Here is a 20,860-nt window from a genome sequence, read left to right on the forward strand (position 1 = left end):
ACATCCATCACTTACCTTTCCACCATCTGCTTGTAGCGAGGAATGTCCCGGGCATAAAGCAGCTTATTGATCGGAGAGTCCTTGAACATACAAAACCAGAATTGATTACAAAAAGCTCCTTCATCATGCTGTGAATTAACCTCAGCAGGTAACATCATCACTGCTATTTTCTGTCATTCATTCAGGATCAGGAATTTTTGACCTCTGCATGGAGAGGCCCTTCAAATAGGAGGTTCCCTTCTAGTAATGCAGTCTGAGGAACCCGGAGATGCATCGGTGAAAGGACCCTAGGGATCCCTAGTCTAGCCTTCCACTTGGAGATGGGTGATCACCAGTATGAGATCACATGGACTATGGCTTTGCATAGCCAATGCCTGACATCCTCCAGAGATCCACCCACCCCATCTCTGGTGACCTGTGCAGGACTGTCCCACCCTTGGCACAGAGTGAGGAGTGGTGGTAGAAAGTTTTTGTAATAGCCAACCAGAATGTCACAAGATGCACCCTGTTGACTCCCACTGTCTGCCACAGCCAACTAGAGTTTAGCTCTGTCCCCCAAGTAGCTGTAAATAAAGAGCACCCCTCAACAACTTCTTGTTCCTAAACAAAATCAGCTCCTCCCTCCTCTCTTCCCAGGGGTCCCCATTATTCTCCAGTGGCCCATGGAAGCAAGGATGAGCCTGGCCTGCTGTCCCCATGGTGCTACATAAACATTAATGCCTTCCTGGGGTAGCACTGCTCAATTCTGTGCTAACCATGCTTCCTTCTCCCTCTGTACTCACCCGCCCTAACTTATGGTCAGCTATTGTGCAGGAGTCCATGAACGTCTGCGCAATGACCAGCAGCACAGCGTCCACGTTATCCGATGTCTGCACATCGAAAACAAACTGGGGATTCTTGATGATGTTGATCCAGAACCGCAGGGGCAGGCTGCAGAGAGGACAGAGGAGCAACAGGGCATCAGCCAAGGTAGTGCTATGGTACAGAAAGATGTTCTGCACATTAGTGCATCTCTCAGCTTTGCCCTCCACCAGCAAAACCACCAGCTCATTGCCCCAAGCTCTGCTGCCCTACACTCCCATTTTGCTCCTCCCCAGCAGGCAGAGGTTGCTGGCTCTTTGCTGGCTCTAGGCAAATCAGCAGTGCCTCCTTCAGGGCCCTCAGGAACTTCCTACCTGTTTGTCTTCCAGATATGGATGGTCTCGGGGTCTGCGATCCCATAGTGTATGGCCTGCTCATCCAACAGGTCAAAGAAGTATTTGACTGCCAGAGGGACAGGACGGTTGGTACTGAGGATCACCTGGAACAAGTCATCCACAAACTTCTGCAGAGTGCCCTGTGGAGAATCAAGCAGGACAGAGTCAGCATAGGCAGAGGAAAGTGGAGAGCCCAGTCCTAACACAGATGAGAGGTCACCCTCTTCTGCTCAGTGACCTCCTCTCACCCATCCAAAGGTACTTTCCTCACCCCCACTGCAGGGAGCAGCAGCAAAGGAGAAAGGAGGCCCTGGTAGTTTGTGGAACAGAGGCCAGGGAGAAACTCATGAACAAAGCAAAATGCAGAGAGGAGTCAGATGTACTCAGAGGCACGACAGGTAAAGGGGGTTGCTCCATTTCATACACATCCCTGCAATCTCCCGCTAGATATGGAGGAAGGTAAGATCCCAAGCACAACACAATCTGTGCTTCTCCTCACCTTCATTGAGAGTAGACGTGTCAGATAGATCTCTGGGATCGCCTTGGCCCGCTCCCGATCTCTTAAACTCCCACGCCGATGCTTGGGAAGCTCTGGCTCTTCTGTTGGTTTTACCAGGTGCCAAAGTTTGATCCCACCTTCATCTGCATCCTCCAGCATTGGTGTTTCTAAACCAAGCAATTGTTTACAGATGAATGTCAGTTCTCTCACAGTAGACCTTGTCCAAGTGAGCCCCAAGGAACCAAGATTTCACAGTATAATAGAAACACAAATGAAGAGAAACTTCTGGAGACCTCTGTCCACCCTTCTGCACAGATTGCAACCATTGCTAGCACTACAGCATATTGCCTTTGTTCACCTAAAATCTTCAAGGTCTTGGAAACTTCCCCAGCAGAGATCCTCCACTACCCCAGTGGCGTTTCAAGGTGCACCATCCTTGTTACTGAAGATGATGTTTTCCACATCCAGTTTCAACCTCTTAAGCTGCAGCCTGTGACTATTGTCCCTCATGCCACAGGGGTATCCATGGAGCTGTTCACTCTGCCAGGCAGTAAGGGAGCTGCCTGGCATCCCATTACCACCCTCAGGCCAAGCTCTGCACCTCAGAGTATTAAGACTTCTACAAACTGCAGACTGCACACTCAGGCCTGGTGAGTCAGAACTAGAGAACTGTGCTTGTCCTGCATTTTCACACCCAGCCTGGCTTTTCTCTGCTCTCACACACTTGGGCTTTTTTCTCATCTCACCTGCCCAAGCTTTCACATTTCCTGACAATCCTATGAGGGTCCAAAGCACTTATCAGCCTTCTATAGCAGCATAAAGCTGGGGCAAGAGATTTGTCCCACTAACTGTCAAGTGCTCTAAAATCATTTCATGAGGACAAGACATCAAACTCACTCTCTCCTGGGATGTAATCCTGATTCTCCCTATGGATGTGCTTGGTCAGGCGTGGGACCAGTGCTACTGTTGCTCCATCAGGCACCTGCATAGGAACAAAACAATATTGAAAACAAATGGCATGTTTCTCATCAGCACAACAGGCAAGTGCTTGTAGACCAAAACAGACTATAATGTTACTAGAAACAGGGACAGAAACAGAGATTCTGGGGGACTATCACTGCTGTCTTTCCTGATGGTGAGAAAATCTCCCAATTAGAAAACTGATGTGCAAACTACAAGGAAGATAATGCTCAGGGGTTGAGCAAGAGCTTGTTGCAGCAAGCAATGACATATTGGTGCAAGATATGACACATTGGTGCAAGGGAATTAAAAAAATCCCTCTTTCCATTCCTAGAAGCTACTTCACAGATCAGTGCATCATCACCTGCTAACTGATCTGGACTGGAACATGAACAGACCCAGCACATCACCTCCATTGCAGCAGCCACCAGGCATGAACTTTTGCCTCTGTCTTCCAAGACCTACACCTGCTCACATCTCAGGTACAGGTTAAGGACAGGGCTGTGCTTGCTGAAGTCAGAGTGCAGACCACAGCACTGACATAACCTGAATATTCTGCTGCAAGAAAGGTCCAACCTTTTGATAGTGATCCACCAGGAGCCAGAGCCACAAATAGAGCATGACAGTGTGTAGATGAGAGGAGAGACAAGGCAATGGCAGACTGAATTCTGACCTTGTAATGCTGAAGAGTGTTCAGACGTTTCCACGTTCCTTGAACAACAGATGTCACATCCTCATCAGACAGTATCAGGTGACCTGCCAGCCCTGATCTCCACTCTACAGCCATTGAAACACAGAAAATGAACAGATTAACTGTTAATTCGAGGCATCATCTGCTTCAACCTGGCTGACCTTGTTACACACCCACTGATCCTAGTCAACCTTTACCCATGCTATTGCACAGACAACATAAGCTGAGCAAGTGCCTGTAACAATGCAGACACTGGACAGTGTCTCTGAGCACAGGGACAAGCAGCCTCATAGCCTACCAGGTTCCACCTGCTAGGTTCCTACAAATTCTGTCACAAATATGCATCCATAGCCCTTATTAGATAATCTTCTCCCAGTACCTGCTCACCTCTAAATGTCACCACTATTCAGCAACACACAAAGAATGAAGAAGATGGAAAACTGAGCATTTTCCCTCACAATCTAAGCCCATTCATTAACCACCATGGGCAAAGCCCTCCCTGAAACATATTACTGAGAGGCTGCCATTGACTTCACTGCCAGGAAAAGACAGTCTATGACTAAGACTATAGCATCTCTGCACTGCTTGCAAATCATTCTCCCCTCCTATAAGTTTTCCAGTTTTTTTCCCCCCGAGTCTCCCTGCCCAAGCCATTGTTATGATCTAAGTCTGGCAAAGGACACCATGAAATGGAAGGGGCTGGACCCAACTGCTTCTTTCCTACCCCTGCTTCTTGCTGTTACAACCTCTTTCCTGCATCCTGCCCTGTTGGGTCCAGCCAGAGTGCAAAACTCTTGGCCAGTGATTCTGCACACTCAGCAGAGAACGGCAAACATCACGTGTGCAAGGATGCTGTGCACAGATAGCAAACCTCCACTCCTCCACTTCCTCACTGAGTTTTGGCATCAAAGAGTTCTGCTTACCAAGGTCCAGGGTGTCTGGGTCTGGCCGGTGACAGTATGGTGTCCCTTTATAGATCTGATCTAGGATTTTCTCCTTCACCTGCGTTATGGTGTCACAGTCTAGCACTTTTGCAGAAATCCCCTGGGACTCTTCTGCCCCTCCTGCACCAACTCCTGCTTGTGTCAAAGCATTTAAGGTCTGCAGAAGAAAAGGTCACAGCTACTCAGCTGATAAGATTACATCTGACACATTTACACCTTTAATGGTTGGCATTCAGCTAAGTTAACAGCTAGTCCTTTCACTGGAGTTTCAGAAAAGAAAACATCACATATGTTAAACACCAGGTTCCTACTCTTGTGTCAAGAGCTGGAAGCCAGTTCAGCAGCGTTGGGGAAGAAGTTTGATGTGCCATTAGCAATGTCATCTCCTTAATTTGTAGACACAGAGCACAACACTACATCAGATGACTGTGGTGAAGGCTCCCATCAGCCTAGGGCAAAAGTGCCTGATTTAACAGAACTCTGGCTCATCTATGGACCTGTGCTGCTGGGGCAAACCTGGCTCCCAGAAGACAGTGGCAGGATGCTGCACTTCTGCCTCGGTAATTGTAGCAGAGACATTCAGCCCTGTCGTACCAGAGGGGACAGAAGATTTGGTCCTTACCAGAGTCCTGTACTCCAGGTCCTCTCTCAGAAGACGGTTGTCATTCAGGGTGTATTTGGCTTTCCCTGTCACCCAGTCAACTGGTCCTTTGTCCACCTGGTGCTTGATTCCTCGAAACAGCATGTAAAGGGGCTCCCCAACAGAATCCTGGCATGGAAGGGAAGGAGAGAAATTCAGCTTGCTGCTCCCAGCAGAGCCCAACGGCTTGGAAACATGGACACCAAGCAGAGAGGGAACAGGACTGGGGACACAGCAGCTGAGCCACGGCAGGCAAAGACAGAGCTTGTGCTGACAGCTCCTGCTCCATGCGCAGGGAAAGTGCACTGCCCAGCTACCAGGGAGGTGCACATGACTAAGGCATTGCTCTGCCTCTGTGTCACTAGTCTGCAAGACTCCTTGCTGCCACCTCCCCCCAGAAAAGGAATTAGACCAGCACCTGCCCTCCCCCAGGCACAGACCAACCTATGGCCAGTGTGTTTAAAGATATGGGAGATACCCTGAGCCCTCCATGACCTGGTGAGACATTCTGGAAACAATGAGTAATACTAATGCTGATTTAAGCATCCCTGTTCCCAGTGAACAGCTCAGCTCCCTTGTTCCTCACCCAGAGATACAGGGTGAATCTGGCACTATTTCAGCTGTGAGTAAGGCACAAAGCAAAGCTGTAGCTGTTTCCCCCCCACAACGGGACAAAGAGCTCACCCTCACAAACGCGTACAGGCAGATGGACATCCAGTTGGTTAACAGCTTCTCTACCACTGTTTCTGTCCTGAAAGAGAGAATTGCGTTGGTCACAGGAATATGGTGCAGAGTGGGGGGTAGATTTGGACATAAAGATTACTCCTGTTGAGAAAACAGCACACTGACATGATACAGGATGAAGGGAGAGGGAAAAAAAGACTTTAGAGACCAGTAATGTTAATGCTTTTGATACCACTTATTGGAAGCACTTTTCAGCCTGAAGGAGGCACCAAATTACAGAAGTGGAGAGACACGAAGCAGGGGACAGAGGAAAGCCCCTGGTAGGTCTCAGACAAGGGAAAATTTTTCAGAAGAGTGGACCAGACAGGAGGCTAATAGGGATCTGAACATGGGAGATATCTCAGTTTAGCTTCCAAACTTGTAATCCCAGGGACCTCTAAACAGCAAAGTGAGATTAGCAGACTTGGCAGAGCCCTAGTACCTGAACACAAGGATAGAGTTAATGTACAGCAGCTTCAAAAGAAGAGGGACTTGGGGTAGGCAATTCCAGCACTCTACTCTCTCCACACCTTTCCTGCTATATTCCCTGCCACTTGCTGCCAAGAGAGAGGGGTATCATTGTTACTGCTTCACCCTGTTTGATACATGTTGTCTGGACACACACTAGTCTCACAGCTGCAGCCCATGCCATGATGTTGTCCTAGTCACAGGGGTTTCAGAGCTTGCCAGCTGGGCAGAAAGGCTCTGTAACCCTCAGGCAGCTGCCAGTGGGACCATGGCTGGCTCACTCACCTCCGCAGCATCAGCTTGGGGTTCTTGGCCACATACTGCTCCACAAGGTCGTTCAGGAGTGTTTTGAGGATGTCAGTGAAGTACTCAAGCTTCCCATGCAGTGACACTGTGAGCAATGATGCCACATAGGCTCGGTCTCTCGGAGAGAAAGTGCGCTGGATTTCCAGAGTGTGGATGAACTGATGGGGAGAGATAAGTCAGTGTGTGAATCTGCTGAAAACAAGGCAGTCAAAGCTGCTGGCGCTTGGAGAAGTGCTGCAGGGAGCTATCGAGGAATGAACCTTAATAGACACTGTCTGCTTCCTGCCACCAGCTGCCATTGACACGGCCCTGACCCCACAGCAGGCTGCAAGCAGAGAGAGGGACATTACCTTGGTGAGGAAGAGCTTGCTATTGAGCAGGTTGGAGAGCTGGACCAAGCCCTGCTCCACCGTTTGCCGCCGGCACTCAGGGATGTCCAGGTCTCTCTGCAGAGGTGACTCACGGTGGCCAGGGAAGAAAATACGTTCTGCATAGGACTTGTAGTCCAGGAAGGGGATTCCTGTGCCCACAAGGTCACTTGTGAGGTCCATCATCTCAGTCATCAGGTCTGAGGGAAAGGAAATACCCATGAGATTGACACAACCGATATGATCACACAACTGATGGTGCAGAGCATAAGGTGAGTGCAGGAACCAGGGCCAGCAGGATGGGACTGAGGAAGAGGAAGGATATTTCCTGTCAGGAAGAGGTACATTGGGGTCCCATTGCTGGAACATATAAAACTAGACTAGGCACAGCATAAAACTGCATGAGCAAAGTTCCAGCCCAGGGCTGGCTTCCAGCTTTATAAAGAGGAAGCCACTGTTCAGCACACATCTGTGGTTACAGGCATTACATACAGTAGAGACAGAGTATTAGAGACCTCCTGCTCCTCACTGGTTCCCACATTAGCTGGGGATTACAATCTGAGTCACCTGCACAGTCTCAGAGCCTCATGTTTCCCACAGCTGTAAGCAGCTGAAATAAAAGGTTTGTGGGCACAAAACAAGGGCTGCAATTCAACTTGCCCAACACAAAAAGACTGGGCTGGCAGCTGTCCTTAAGATCTCCCCAGTCTTGACCTTTAGCTCTTCATCTGAGTCTGGAGGATGAACTGGATAATGAGAGAGGTTTGTATAGGTCACTGTGCTCTGAATTAAAGAATTTAAAGAGGAAGAATTTGGCTATATGTTTCAATGCACCAGCACAGCATAAAGTTATTGCCTGCTCTGAGCTTTGCAGACAAGTATGCAGGAACACTAAGAGAGGAAGGGGTGAGAATGGTTCTACAAGCTTCCCTGAAGCTGCAGGAACCTAGGAGCTCAGTGACTGACCTGTGAATTCCTTTTTGCATCTGTCTCGAACACTTGTTTCCAGATTTTCCAGCTGGATTTGAACTTTCTTGTAATCCCTCAGAGCCTGTTTGCTCTTCCTTCTGCAATAAAAAGCAAAATTGTTCCCAATGGCACTAGCCCAGGGACTATCCTTGCCAACTGTTGTGTTGCTGCCAAAGACTCCAGGGCAGTTGGTACTGAGGCAATTTCTACTGAACATCATCTTTGCAGGATACCAGATAGTGCTCTGTAAACCAGACGTGTCTCTTGGAGCACCCATTAGGTGTGGGCTCTGAAAGAACCACAGTGCAGGCTGTGACCAGCAGGTGCAATGTGTCTCCCACATCCAACACCACCAGGGGCTGAGAATTTAGCACAAAATAAAGAAAACTAACTTCATTCAGGCCCAAGATGTACAGGCTTGGTCACATCCACTCAATGTTGAGGAACTTAGAGACCTCATACAATGCCAGACTTTCTTACCTGTATATGAAGACTATGACCAGAACAATCAGTGCCACAAAGGATGCACCAACACCCAAACCAATCTGTGCCTCCAGTGGGAAGGTGAGTTGGCTTTCTGTGTCATACTGCACTCGGCCCAGGAGGAAGTTCAGGTTTCCCATCTGTACCTGTAAGAAAGTATGTGCAACAATGTAAGCTCTGTGCAGGAATGAAATTCAAAGCCACAGGGCTTCTCCAGAAGGGGTACAGCTAACACACAGCTCCCCAGCAAAGCCATCCCAGACCACAGCTGAACCTAGCTATAGTTTGCTTTCAGGCAGTGTAGAGTTCAGTGCAAGAGCAGCTCCTTGCCACCTTCACTAGCTCCCCCGTCCCTCACCAGGGCTTCTAACTTTCCTCACTTCCCATCTCACTCTCACTTCTTGTTTGTACTTCCAGAAATGCCAGGATTTCTGTGGAGCTGCCAATTCCCTACCGTGAACTCTGGGAGCAAGTCGGTGCCCTCGCGCTTCGTGCGGTGCCGCGGAGCTGGCTGCTCAGAGGGAGGCTCACAGTAGAGATGATTCCTTGTTAGTGTCTTCACCACACAGATTCCTTCCCCAATCATAGCCATAACTTCATCCTTGGAAATAGCCAGATCTAGATTTTCCCCCTGGAACAGATGTGGAGCAGCACATCAAATCAGGGAAAAAACAGCTCTGCATTTCCATGGCTCCAGAGAAGATGGAGGAGACCAATCCCATGGGTTGAAAACAGCCTTTTTTCTTCTCTGATTAGGCTCACATCTGAATTGGCTGCAGGAGTTAATTTTGTAAGCTAAAAAATTCACTTGCATACGATTTAGATTATAGCTTTAGGACCTGTAGCATACTGCATAAGTGCAGTTATAAATAGTCTGTCCTCTTAAGGCTCTTCAGCCACAGCACAGCTAAGCTCAACTCTTCACTCTGTGTATCTGCATAGACACAACAATGTGTATATATTAAAAAAGACAGTCTCCTGTCAGTTAACCTACACACTCAGGTGAGTCAATCAATGCCTTTCAAAGGTGTAACACATCTATGCTATTGCTCTTATCTGCTTTAATTTTGGGAGATTGATACTTTTTATTTTGTTAATAAAACCATGCTGACTAAAGTTAATTACATTTTGATGTTTTAATGCTTTCTAAGCCCAGAGCTCTGTCAGGTTGGCAGATCAGCCTCCTTGCTCTTTGAAAGTTCTCCTTCAGTCTTCTCACACTGCCCTACTTTCCAAGATACATTCAACCCCCATGACAGCAGCCTAGACATTTCTAGACTCTTACATCCTCATAGTTTTTACTCATGTAAAGAGCAAGGGGATAAACTGCATCTCCAGCTGCAGCCATTAACTTTCTTTAAGAGTATTGGGCTGGAAAGTACCTTTCCATACAGAAGAAATACTTCAGAGATTTTTTTCTTGCATGGACAACAGTAAAAAGATCAGCGACTCTGCCCTTCTGCACCATCTTTAAAGAGTGATTTTCCTGCCTTCACCTCGTAACAGGTCGTCCCTAGTGACAGGATTCTTTTACTCCAAAGTTACTTCTAGAGGAATCTGAACTAGTTACAGAAAAGCCAGCAGCTAAAAATAGGATGTGAGGATAATTAAGTACTAATATCTCATATACAAAGAGCTTATTAAGATTAAAAATCAAAAGGCACAGAAGTCTCCACAAGTCCTACGAAGCCCTTAACGATGATTTATGGGCTCAAGAGGCTTTTTCGATGCATTCTTTTCCCTCCTCTTATGTACCACTTCTCACAGGCCAAACCAGATATGCTGTGACAAGTTATAACCATAGCAAGTGCCTTAAAAACCTTGAATACTGCATGACACCAATTTAAAACTTCATAGAAGGAACCTCAATTCCAGCTAGTTTTTGTGTTACCTCCACAGAGATGACACTTCCTGGCTTGTGCCGATATGGTTTGGCAGGGTCCTCAGCATTCAATGGTTTGAGGATGGGGTTGACTTCATAAGAGAAGGGCATGGGATGCAGTGAGTTGAAATCAAAGCTCAGATTATCCAGAATGAATTCCAGTTTGATACGGACACTTCGCATCAGCAGGTTAATGGCTGGAGTTTTGCACAGGATCAGGTAGGAGGAGTTGACAAGACAAGGTTCTTCAAACTAAATGAGAAAGGCAAAAAAAAGTGTCAGTAGGGGAACACCAGTGCTTCTCCTGCAACTTGGCAATCTGGGGCCAGTCTGCATTCCTCTTGTCTGGAGCAATGCCAGTGGAAATCTGCTTAACTGTAGAGGGAAAAATCCAAGATCTGAGGAAGTCCCCATGTTCCCCTAAAGAAAGATTTCACAGCACTGGTTTTGTTGGAAGTTCCTAGGTTTCAGCAGTGGGAATCAGCTCTGACATTCTCCTGGCAGCAAATTCTGGAGGCATCAGCTTTCGATCTCCCTGCTCTGACAGAAGAGGATCACATACTTTCAATGCAAGGCTGATTTCCCAATCTGAATGCTTCTGTGAAAGTGTTCCTGCACCTGGCTGGGTATGTTTTATACATTTGGTGAAAGTATTAGAGTATTTTTTCCCCACCCTCTAGCCACAAATGCTTTCCTAGGAACACTGGTAAAACCAGATGTTACTGATGCATGTGCATCAGGAGCACATTCTCCCAGTTTATGTACAGGAAGTCCTCCATCACTTGCACCAATAAGGCAAATCCTTCCTGTACTTGGGCTGCCAAACATCCTCTACCTCTGAAAATTCTGCTGCATGCTTGGTGACCTTGGTGACCACATCAATACCTCTGTAATGATCCATCTCAGCAGACTGGCAGCAGGCGAGCAGAAAATGTTGGTAGCACAGGTAATTTCACTGAACCCTGCCTAGTTTTGTATCTCAGAGTGACAGAGAGCCCAGAGACTATAGGAATGGACTGAATTATGCAAATGGAAGAGTCTGTGCTGAGCCACACAAGCTCTCTGGGCTCAGCTGTAGATTCCTTTATCTCCATACAGCTGCCCTGCTATTTCTGCCCTATGTCACAATCCTGCACATCTCTAAACAGAGGCAGACCCAACCCATGGAAATGTTTGTGAAAGTGCTTAACCTCTCAGGCTGACAGAGAACACTTCCACTTGGCCAAGACTGTTGATACAATCCAAGCAGGTAACAGCAAGCGGTGGGGGGTGGGGAAAGCCCTAGGGACAGAAAGTCCACCTCTCCAGAGGTGGACACATCAACCGTTATGCACTCACAGCCCCACTGAGCACTTTATTGTGTTACCTGCTGGATGCTGCACAGAGCATCCTCAGGGCACTCGGAGTCTGGGATGATTCTGCGCCACCGTCCCAGTCCTCGGCGTCGGCGTTCAGATGGAGAAACCGTAACTCGGATCTTCGGTTTCTGTACAACATCCAAGTTGTATCCATGAACTCTGAGCACTCTCCCTCCACTGAAAGACAAAAGTAGCTGATCTCACCCACCTGTTATTCATTAGCTCCATTTTGCCTGTGCTCCCACCTTTCTGCTTATGCTTGTTCCTACCAGCCTGGCTTTACCCCAAAGCACAACTCAACAAATGCTGTTGGTGCTGTAGTACCTGCCTTGGCACACAGCCCTGGGGAAGGTGCTGCAGTACCTGCCTCAGCACATTGCCCTTGGGAAGAGGCACTCAGTCTTTCTACCTGAGGAAGCTTTTAGGTGGCTCTGCAAAAGTGATATTGGGATCCAGAGTGTATCTGAAGAGGGATCCTTCCAGTCTCCGCTCTTGGTCCCCGTATTTGATGGTGACTGGGAGTTCTGCAGACACATTGCTGGGACTTGTCTGGCATGCCAACTGATCCTCTGTCATCTCAGAGAGGCTTGGAGAGACAGAAGAGAAAACAAGGGATTAACACAGCCACTGCAGAGACAGATTTCATAGTACTATGCCTTGCTCTTTGCAGACAGCCTGCAAACATCTGGTATTTTCCTAAATTTCATGGTGAAAGCTTTTGTGCCTTATCTAAACAAGCAAAAATTGCTGGGCAGGTGTCAGGCAGCATTACAAGGCCAAAAAGGAGGTACAGTCACTGTCCAGACTGAAGAAACTGGACATATGCTACCAAGGCATGTGCACCCTATCAGCTGTGAGGTGAGTCAGGTGTACGTGTCCCAGGGTGCAAGAGAACAAGCAGCTCTCAGGGTTAGGCTGAGGAGCCAACTGCAGCTCTCCATAAAGAAAAGCAGTGCCAGGATGTGGTATAGTCCTGTCAAGAGACATATAGAACAGAGGTGTGTGTAGCACTGCTCCCATCCAAGGGATGTGGGCAGAAATGTCAGATGGTTGAGGTTGCTGTCATAACCCTCAAGGGGAGGATCCCCTGGAACAGAGGAGAACAGAGCTCCAACTGCCTGTGCTAAGGGCAGAGGTAGGCAGCAATCACACCCTGTGGGCCTCTGGGAACGACTCAGGGCACAGTCAGCACACTGGCAGATACTGATCTTACATTTGGCAAGGGAGGTCTCCAAGCAGGACACTGATCTCGTTAGGATGCCCAGTCAGCAGCTTTGAGCCCAGAAGGGTAAGACAGGTTCCTCCTGCTTTGGGACCCTGAGTTGGAACAATGGATTTCAGCTCTGGGTTCTAGGTGGGGGAGAAAAAAATGGGGAGGGAAAAAAAAAAGAAGTGAGTGATAAGGATCTCAAAAGACGAGACAAGGAAAGAAAACAGCAGAACATGTTCAGTGACCTCCAGTGCTCTGAAAATAGAAGCTACAGATCCCAATCACAGACAGGTCTCAGCTAGGCTCCAGAAGCTACCTTATGGAGCAGAAACAACAGAGGCGGGATCAATCACACCAGCAAGAACAAGGAACTGAGGACTCTTCCACAGACTGCCAAAGGCAGACAGATGCTGCAAACAGCAGCGTTGTGAGCCTCACACATAAACCCTAGGATTAACAGTTCAAAGGGATTGTTCAGAACAGTAATTGGATTAATAACTCAGGTTAGGTAAAACAAGGGAGCAAATAAATTGTCTGTTTGTCTAGCAGATGAGGAGATTACCAGCAGGGAGCCCTAAGAATCTGAGTTGAGACCTGTGCTGTTAAACAGACTTGCAGGTGACCTGAAAAGGGGAAATGAAATGTCATAAATTATTCAGCCTAACAAAAACCAGTACCACCGAGGAGCTGCAGGACATTTAGAGAAACCAAGCAGAGTGACACAACTAAGTCACTGCAGATAAGTGAAAAGCAAGAGCCACTAAGTGAGGAGCAGGGAGACTACAGGAAAAAAGCCAAAACCAGCTACACAGCTGTGAGTCTCTAAATAATTCCTGCCCATTCAGGAGTGCTGTAACAACTCTACCAGCCGTAAGCACAGATCTCAACTAAAACACACCAAGTGGTTGGAATTACTGGGAAGAGAATTAAGAAAAAATATTTTCAAATTAAAAATTCCTTTTGCACTCTCTTCTTGAACATAGCATAGAATTCTCATCACTGCCTCAAAACGGTGATAACAGAACCCAAACCTAGAGAAGAACAACGAGCATAATCCAGTATATAAAATGTTTCTATAGAGTCAAAAAGGAAGGGCCTAAGACTTCTCAGGATCTCTTTCCCCTCTCCATGGGAGAGGGAGACATGCAACTAAGTATATAACTAGTAAGTTGCACAGCAAGGATGAAAAAGGAGTAACTGTATCTAAAAAGTACTTAAATATTATTTCATAGTTGCTGGGTTTAAGATATCAAAAAGTTATCAGAAACATGTTTAAAAATGATAGGAAACATTTCTCTACACAATGCATGGGAACTTTGGACTTACTGCCACTACTGCTGAAGCTCAGGAGGGAAAAGTGTGTTCAGACAGCAATTTGCACATTAAGAAACGGACAGTCAGAAGTCTTAGCAAGACATTAAGCCATCAATAAAAAATTCAGATTGGAAAGATATCCCCATTTCTCCTTTTTCTTTAAGCATTTAGTATTTACCATTGTAAAAAAAAAAAATATAAAATCATTAGACTACAATCTTTAGTATTACCCAGCACAATTGTTCTTATAATCTAAAGGGGGTGGGAGTGGAACAAAACAAAAAAATCCCAACACACCACAGAAAACAAACACTAGAAAAATCAGATAAAAACACCAGCAGCAAGTGCCTGGTAGAGCCACAAAAGTTCATGCAATAAATAGCCATTTAGCAGAGCTACTGGAAAAACAGGGTAAGTATTAAAGTTATGTTACCTGATAGGTGAAAACATGCCCAGAAACTCCACGTCCTCCTCCAGGTACCTCCACCACAACATGCCCAAACCTCTCTGTCCAGCTCCCGCCAGTGACACACACGATACTGCAGGGCAATCCAAGAACAGTGTCACACCAGGGAAGAACAGGGGAGCTGTATCCATCACATCTTGTCCTAAAACCATCTAGCAACCATAGCTTCCTTCTTCCACCCTTACCATATGCTCAGAATATACAATCAAACATCAAGAAACACCTCTAAAAGCTGGATTAGGTGCAGCAGAAAAAAGCAGAGGCCAGTTTCAAACAGGCTCATCCCATCTAAGATTATTCTTTCTGGGACAGACAGGATGAAGCCCAGTGCATCACAGATGCATGAAGAGTCCAAGAACTCTGCAATTGTCCAGAGATGATCAAAATTAGTCACATCTGGAGGGATCCCAGACCAGCAGTGGTCAATCCACACATCAGCACTATGTCTGATGCAGGAGAAGGCTTAAGACTGTAGGTTTAGCTGGCACTAGTCTTCAGCCATGGTCTCTGGAACCAGTCAGGTCCCCTGATCTGCACCGACCATTCTTCCCAGCACTTTTTCCAGACATAATTTGATACGGGAGATGCCAACAAGGTGAAAAGTCAAGTTGTACTTAGAACAGAGCAGCAATGAATCCCATGTTACAGCACTGATTTGCTAACAGAAAAGTACTCTCCAGGAGAATTCCCAGCCTTCCTGCACAGTAGGAGATTAATTTTGTCTGGGCCTTGATCAGGAGCGGGTTCCAGGTTCACAGCTATATCCTCTCAACTAAAGAGGTTCAGGAATTTGAGCTTTGGCAGTGCAGTCCAAGCCAAGACCCTGTGATGCCAGGTGATTTACAGATACAGAACACAGACACTGCTAACCCCAAAAAGATTATGCTCTAATTCTAGGATGAAAACAGAAAGCAGATGGATCCAGACAAACAAAATGCACAGACAGGACAACACTGCTCAACACAGCAGGCCATTCCCAGCAGGATCTTACCTGGCTCCCAGAGGGAAGGGTGCTACAACTATTGCTACCATGACATGGAAAAACACATTTGTGATAGCTCTGATAAGAGGTTACTCACAATTGCTCTTGTCTTCTGCTGGTTGTTTGGCTCCTCTCCCCTCCCTTGTCCAAGGCTCCCACCTACCTGCCCTGCCACAGGCCAACTACACAAATATCCCTTTCTCCTTGCTTCCTAGCTACCCCCCCAGTCATACCTCTCAACACCTAACTATGACCTTGTTGTATGATCTAGCCCTGGCCAGACACACCAGCTATGCAGTTCTCTATCACTGACATTAGCCGGGTTCAGCGGGACAGGTCTTTCTCCTTCTCCTTGTCATTGTGTGATCTGCCAAGCACTCCTGGCCACCAGGAGACAGGCACAGGGCCCACCAGGACTCCCTTGTCTGTCCCTGGTAGAGAGGACCTTTTCATTGGGTTTGTTCTTGGGAGTGGAAGTCTGCTGACAAGTGAAGACTGACAGTCTAGGGGTGTGCCTCCAACCACACGTTCCCTTCTTCACCCTGTCTTAACACGGTCAGGGTATTTCCCTTGCAGTGACACTTGCACAAGCCATGTCCTTTGTTTTACTGAAATCATCCTGTGGCTGGGAGAGACACCCATGAAACTGCAGAGTTCTGAGCCTGTGACTCCCTGACCTGGCTGGCCTGCAGGCTCCATGTGAATACATCATCACTGTTTGGCTGTTGTCTTGTACACAACCTTATCTCTCTAAGGTCACTGCCTGAGCAACTACTCAGACAGTGACCTTACTCAGGGCACTCCCTGGGGAATGGGCAAGGCTCAATACCTGCTACAGCAAAGGCAAAGACATCTCAGGCTGGGTCAGCAGCCAAGGGAAAAGCCAGCGCCTGCCTCTGGGAGGAGGTTTCACAGATACTCTACCTGCTAGAGATCTCATACTCTTGAGCATCTACGGCACAGGGAATTCCTGCAACAGTGACAGTTTCTGCAATGTCTTGATGTTTCTGCCCGAGGTTTGAGCCAGTGATGGTGATTCTAGTGCCACCTTCCACTGGTCCAGACAGGGGGTACACCTGCAAAGACATCCGCGCGTGTGTAAATGTGACAGTATCTCAGACCTCTGCAGTCTGGTGACTGATCTACAGCACAGGGCCCTTCACCTGCCCCATGACAAACTCCTCCTGCTTGGATCACTGCCATTGACTCCTTTTACTGGCTTGGACTAGTACCAGGTCGCACCTTCATTGGAAGAAAGGCTATGAAGAACACGACAGTTGGAGCCTTCTTTCCCATACCTTGCTGTTGCCAGCAGTCCCCACCCAGAGGTGATAATCCACTTCGAAGGCAAAGACTGCCCTGCTTTGCCTTCCCATCAACATGCTGATCACTCCACAGGGCATTTCTGCTGAGGAGTGGGAATGCATAAGCCAATATGTGTTACTAGTATTGAAGCAGCAAGCATCATTCCCCCCTCAGCATCAGGATGACAATGAATTGCATGCTGCACAAACGTCAAAGCTCTGTCCCTGAGCAGCATCCAAGATAAACTAAGACAAGATGCAGCACATGGATGTTGTGTGCCACTGGAGGGAGGACAAGCTGACAGCAAAAGGGACACATGGCTACAGACACTTGTCATGTGGCAGTTAGCAAGAAACATTTAAAATAAACAGACAAAAATAATTAACTCCAGTAACCTGTCATGCCTTTCCCATCCTTGCTTTGCTGCTGTCATTAGGTTTTTGCCCTCCTTTGCCCCAGGCTCAGTTGGGCCAACCAGCTGCAGGGTCTGGCTCAGGACAGTTGGAGGATCCATCCTGTGGACCCTTTCCCAGCTCCTGAATGCTTCTGCTCCTGGTGTGCCAGTTTCAGCTCACATGAGATACAAATGCATCTTTCCCCACTACCAGAAAACTGAAAGCCCAGCACAACAGTCTAGAATTCTCACAATGCTGAGGGAACACAGTTGAACAGGACTAACTTCCTCTTCAGATGGCCAATGTAATATTGAGCCGCACTGTTTACACTGAGTTCACAGCCTTTTGAATTCCACTGCAGAATGGAGCTGTCCTTGCCCCAGGTGCAGTACAAATTACTCACAGAGTGAATGAGAGGTGCTGGGCACAGGTCTTCAATTTCTTCCTTGCAAGAGCCCCTGAAGATACAGCTGGGGCTGTCACCTCCACACCACACACAGTTGTACTTGGAGTCAGCTGTTTGGCAGCGGCTACAATCACTGTGTCCCACAGAGCAGTTGTAAAATGTCACTGCAAAGGAGAAAAATTTAGAGGCATCTTCAAACATCCTCATAGGGCAGAGAATAACCCAGCAGCTTGGCATCTTTCACAGAACCCACTCCTCCTCCTGCCCTGAGACAAGCAACAGATGTGAGGCTTCAGGTTTTCCTTAGTTTCCCTGTGATATGACTACCACAGGTACAAAAAGCCTCATCTGAGGATTTCTCACATCTTTTCCACCTCATCTGCTGTTTTTGCTGGGAAGGTGTTGCACTCCTACCGTGAAGATCTGCAGCACTGTCCACTCGAAGGTGTCGTCGCCTCTGCACAAACACCACAGCATTGAATTCGAGTTGAGGTGCTGTGTAACTGTACTGCAAAGACAAATACCATCAAGTGGACTTAATAGAGCACAAACAAACCAGCTGAGTAGGCAAAAAGCATCAACATCCATCCTGCATAGTGCATGGCACATAGAGCCCACATGGAGCTTCCCATGCATGCAGACAAGGCAGTGTTTAGCTGGGGCAGGGGCAGCATAGGCCTTTCCTCACTGGTTCACAGAGTCATAATTCTGCTCTAGAAAGAGTAGCAGGCTTTGGTTCATTAGGATGAACAGTGAAAACAAATGAATGCTCACCACAATACTTGTCTAACTTCCTAAATGCATTCCTACATGGATAATTCCCATCGACAAGCCACCTGCTCAGAAAACCGCTCAACCTGGCATTTATGCAATCTCCGTAGAGCTGAAGATGTAGGATTACAATGGGTCTGCAGGGTTCATGTGCACAAGAGCCTATGTTGTTCTTCTCCCTTAACTATATGAGTTTGTGAACTAAGAATATCACCTCTGCTTGCAAATCTTGCCTTAAGTAAAATTCACACATCATCCAGAAATGTAGATGGCTGCTTTAATTTTGCCTGCTAATCTTACAATGCACAGGCTAGCTTCTACCACCAAGAACAAAATTGGCATCAACAGCATTTTTCTTTTCACAAAAGAACAACCATCACTCAAGTCAGGATCCAGAGAACAACAAACAACAGCACCTCAAGCTAAAGCAGGAGCAGTACTGTGCTGGCCAGTTCAGAAACAGCATCAGCCCCTGCTACAGCCAATGCAGCAACAGGTCATGTGGCTCAGACTGCACAATATTCCTGCAAGCTGAAGTTACCAGCACTCCTGGTCAGCAGCATCACAGATAAGGACCCCATAGTGCTAATATGCTCCAAGTATTTTTCCAAAATATGCTCCTTTCCCCAGAGCTTGCCTTACAGCCTGCTGCTTGCTGAGCAAAACCAGCACCAGTGTGAATTCTGAAATGGCACAGTAATCTAAGCACTTACCTGGTTCATCTGGCAGGTGATATAGCAGAGGGACCGGTTTGTTTCTTCTCCTTCCACATAAGCATCCATCACCACTGTCTTCCCCTCCAAATTCAGGACACACTCATAATCCCACTGCTGGTCCTGTAGAGAAGAGACACATGGCACTATTTCTCAACAACACAGAGCTTCTGGCTGCTCAGGTGTCCTCCTGCCTCTCCAGTTCCGTACCTTTTACCAAGCCACTTACTGTGCCAGCAGTGTGCTCCTCTGTTTCCCTTCATGATGCCAACTCTATGCTACATTCAAGGGCTCTCTATGCTATCACTGCCTCCATGTATGAAAGGGAAACCAACACAAAACAAAACACCTAGAAGGGATTGTGTGTGTCAGTGTGGGAAGAACTCAACACAGAGGAAGGAATTTAAGAAAAACTGGTGGGACTGTGAAGTTATGCCTGTAGGTCTCTGTGAAACACTAGCTTGGAAGTGAAGAGTGGGGTACACAGATTAGGGCAGAGCACATCAAAAACACTAAGCATATTTCTCTTCTCTCTCTGTCTCTTGCTGGTAAACCTCCCACTGAACTGCTTAGATACTTTGTGTAGAAAAGATGGATATGCATCTGCAAGCAGCTCTGCTCCTCTGAGCAGGGCAGTACGTCAGGTTTAACATATGAAGTAACAACTAGACTGTGGGTTGCATGTTCCAAGGTGGTTATTTGTAAAAGATTACTAAATCATCTTCTGTCTTGAGAAGCAAAGAAAATTTTTTCTCAGAGGCACACCCAAGAAACAGCTGTCAAGGGTGGTTTTCCCCACTGCAGAAGTTTCAGGTGTGACAGGAATAGCCACATTAACATGAGCATGCCAGGAAGGAAAAGGAAGAGATGACTTATCTTTAGCTTGTGGAGACACAAACAATCAGCAGGGATTCAAAAAAAAAGAACTATGCAGTGCAGCACAAGTGCAATTATCCAAACGCATGCAGATCTTCTCCAGCAGGATGGTGCACACCTGTACTCCCCCTTTCTCTGTGTGACCTCCTACCCACCAATAAACCCAGCTATGGAACTCCTTATGCAGAGAAGTAGGTGCATAGGAAAAACCTAGGCAGAGCCATGACTGTGTCTTACATGTATTTTTAGCAGTTGCAGTGCAGCACAAGTGCAATTATCCAAACGCATGCAGATCTTCTCCAGCAGGATGGTGCACACCTGTACTCCCCCTTTCTCTGTGTGACCTCCTACCCACCAATAAACCCAGCTATGGAACTCCTTATGCAGAGAAGTAGGTGCATAGGAAAAACCTAGGCAGAGCCATGACTGTGTCTTACATGTATTTTTAGCAGTTCATGGCCAGGTTGCCCAAACTGTGCCCTGCATTAATACAGTTTCTCTCGGTGGTGATAGTGTTGAGCTGACTACCTGATAGAGGTGGAAGTTCTTTCCCAACAGGGTTATCTTCCTTGCCACGTTGACTGGAAACAGTGAAGACCCCTGGATTCTCTGCACACAGGGACATGCATCTGGACCCCAGATAGGCTCTTCATTCTGAAAAAAACCCCACAGTACACAACCTCTACTTTGTGCTGAAATACTAGACTGGCAATCTGTATGAAGATTTCAAAGAGTTACAGTCTTAGACTGTGAATTCCAAAGCCCAGGAACTTACCTCCTCCCAAAACTCAGGGGCATCATACTGATAATCAAGGTCAGGGTGCAGGATCCTGGGAAAGTCAGGGACATCCCTCTCTGAAGAATCACCATCACCCGACAGAAGAGTAGAAGCAGAGAAGAGAGATGTATCATTCTCAGTCTGCAGCAAATCCATC

The 20,860-nt window shown here is 47.2% G+C and overlaps 1 protein-coding gene across 1 annotated transcript in view; it reads right to left on the reverse strand.

Moving 5' to 3' along the window:
* LOC103798702 (plexin-B1-like) overlaps positions 1–20,860 on the reverse strand; it is a 36,583-nt gene that overhangs the window by 1,427 nt on the left and 14,296 nt on the right. The window contains 25 exon segments of the mRNA XM_009070982.1: positions 16–80; positions 783–930; positions 1,176–1,336; positions 1,696–1,862; positions 2,593–2,677; positions 3,329–3,432; positions 4,270–4,447; positions 4,913–5,059; positions 5,615–5,681; positions 6,407–6,585; positions 6,778–6,995; positions 7,762–7,862; positions 8,245–8,393; positions 8,702–8,878; positions 10,139–10,381; positions 11,496–11,664; positions 11,897–12,073; positions 12,701–12,837; positions 14,445–14,550; positions 16,384–16,535; positions 17,563–17,729; positions 17,980–18,073; positions 19,050–19,172; positions 20,454–20,579; positions 20,701–20,860. The exon segment at positions 20,701–20,860 is cut by the window's right edge and continues 12 nt beyond it. Of these exon segments, the coding sequence (XP_009069230.1) occupies positions 16–80; positions 783–930; positions 1,176–1,336; positions 1,696–1,862; positions 2,593–2,677; positions 3,329–3,432; positions 4,270–4,447; positions 4,913–5,059; positions 5,615–5,681; positions 6,407–6,585; positions 6,778–6,995; positions 7,762–7,862; positions 8,245–8,393; positions 8,702–8,878; positions 10,139–10,381; positions 11,496–11,664; positions 11,897–12,073; positions 12,701–12,837; positions 14,445–14,550; positions 16,384–16,535; positions 17,563–17,729; positions 17,980–18,073; positions 19,050–19,172; positions 20,454–20,579; positions 20,701–20,860 (3,600 nt within the window).

This window comes from Acanthisitta chloris, unplaced genomic scaffold (genome assembly GCF_000695815.1).
Source record: "Acanthisitta chloris isolate BGI_N310 unplaced genomic scaffold, ASM69581v1 scaffold15283, whole genome shotgun sequence".
NCBI classification, from domain to species: Eukaryota; Metazoa; Chordata; class Aves; order Passeriformes; family Acanthisittidae; genus Acanthisitta; species Acanthisitta chloris.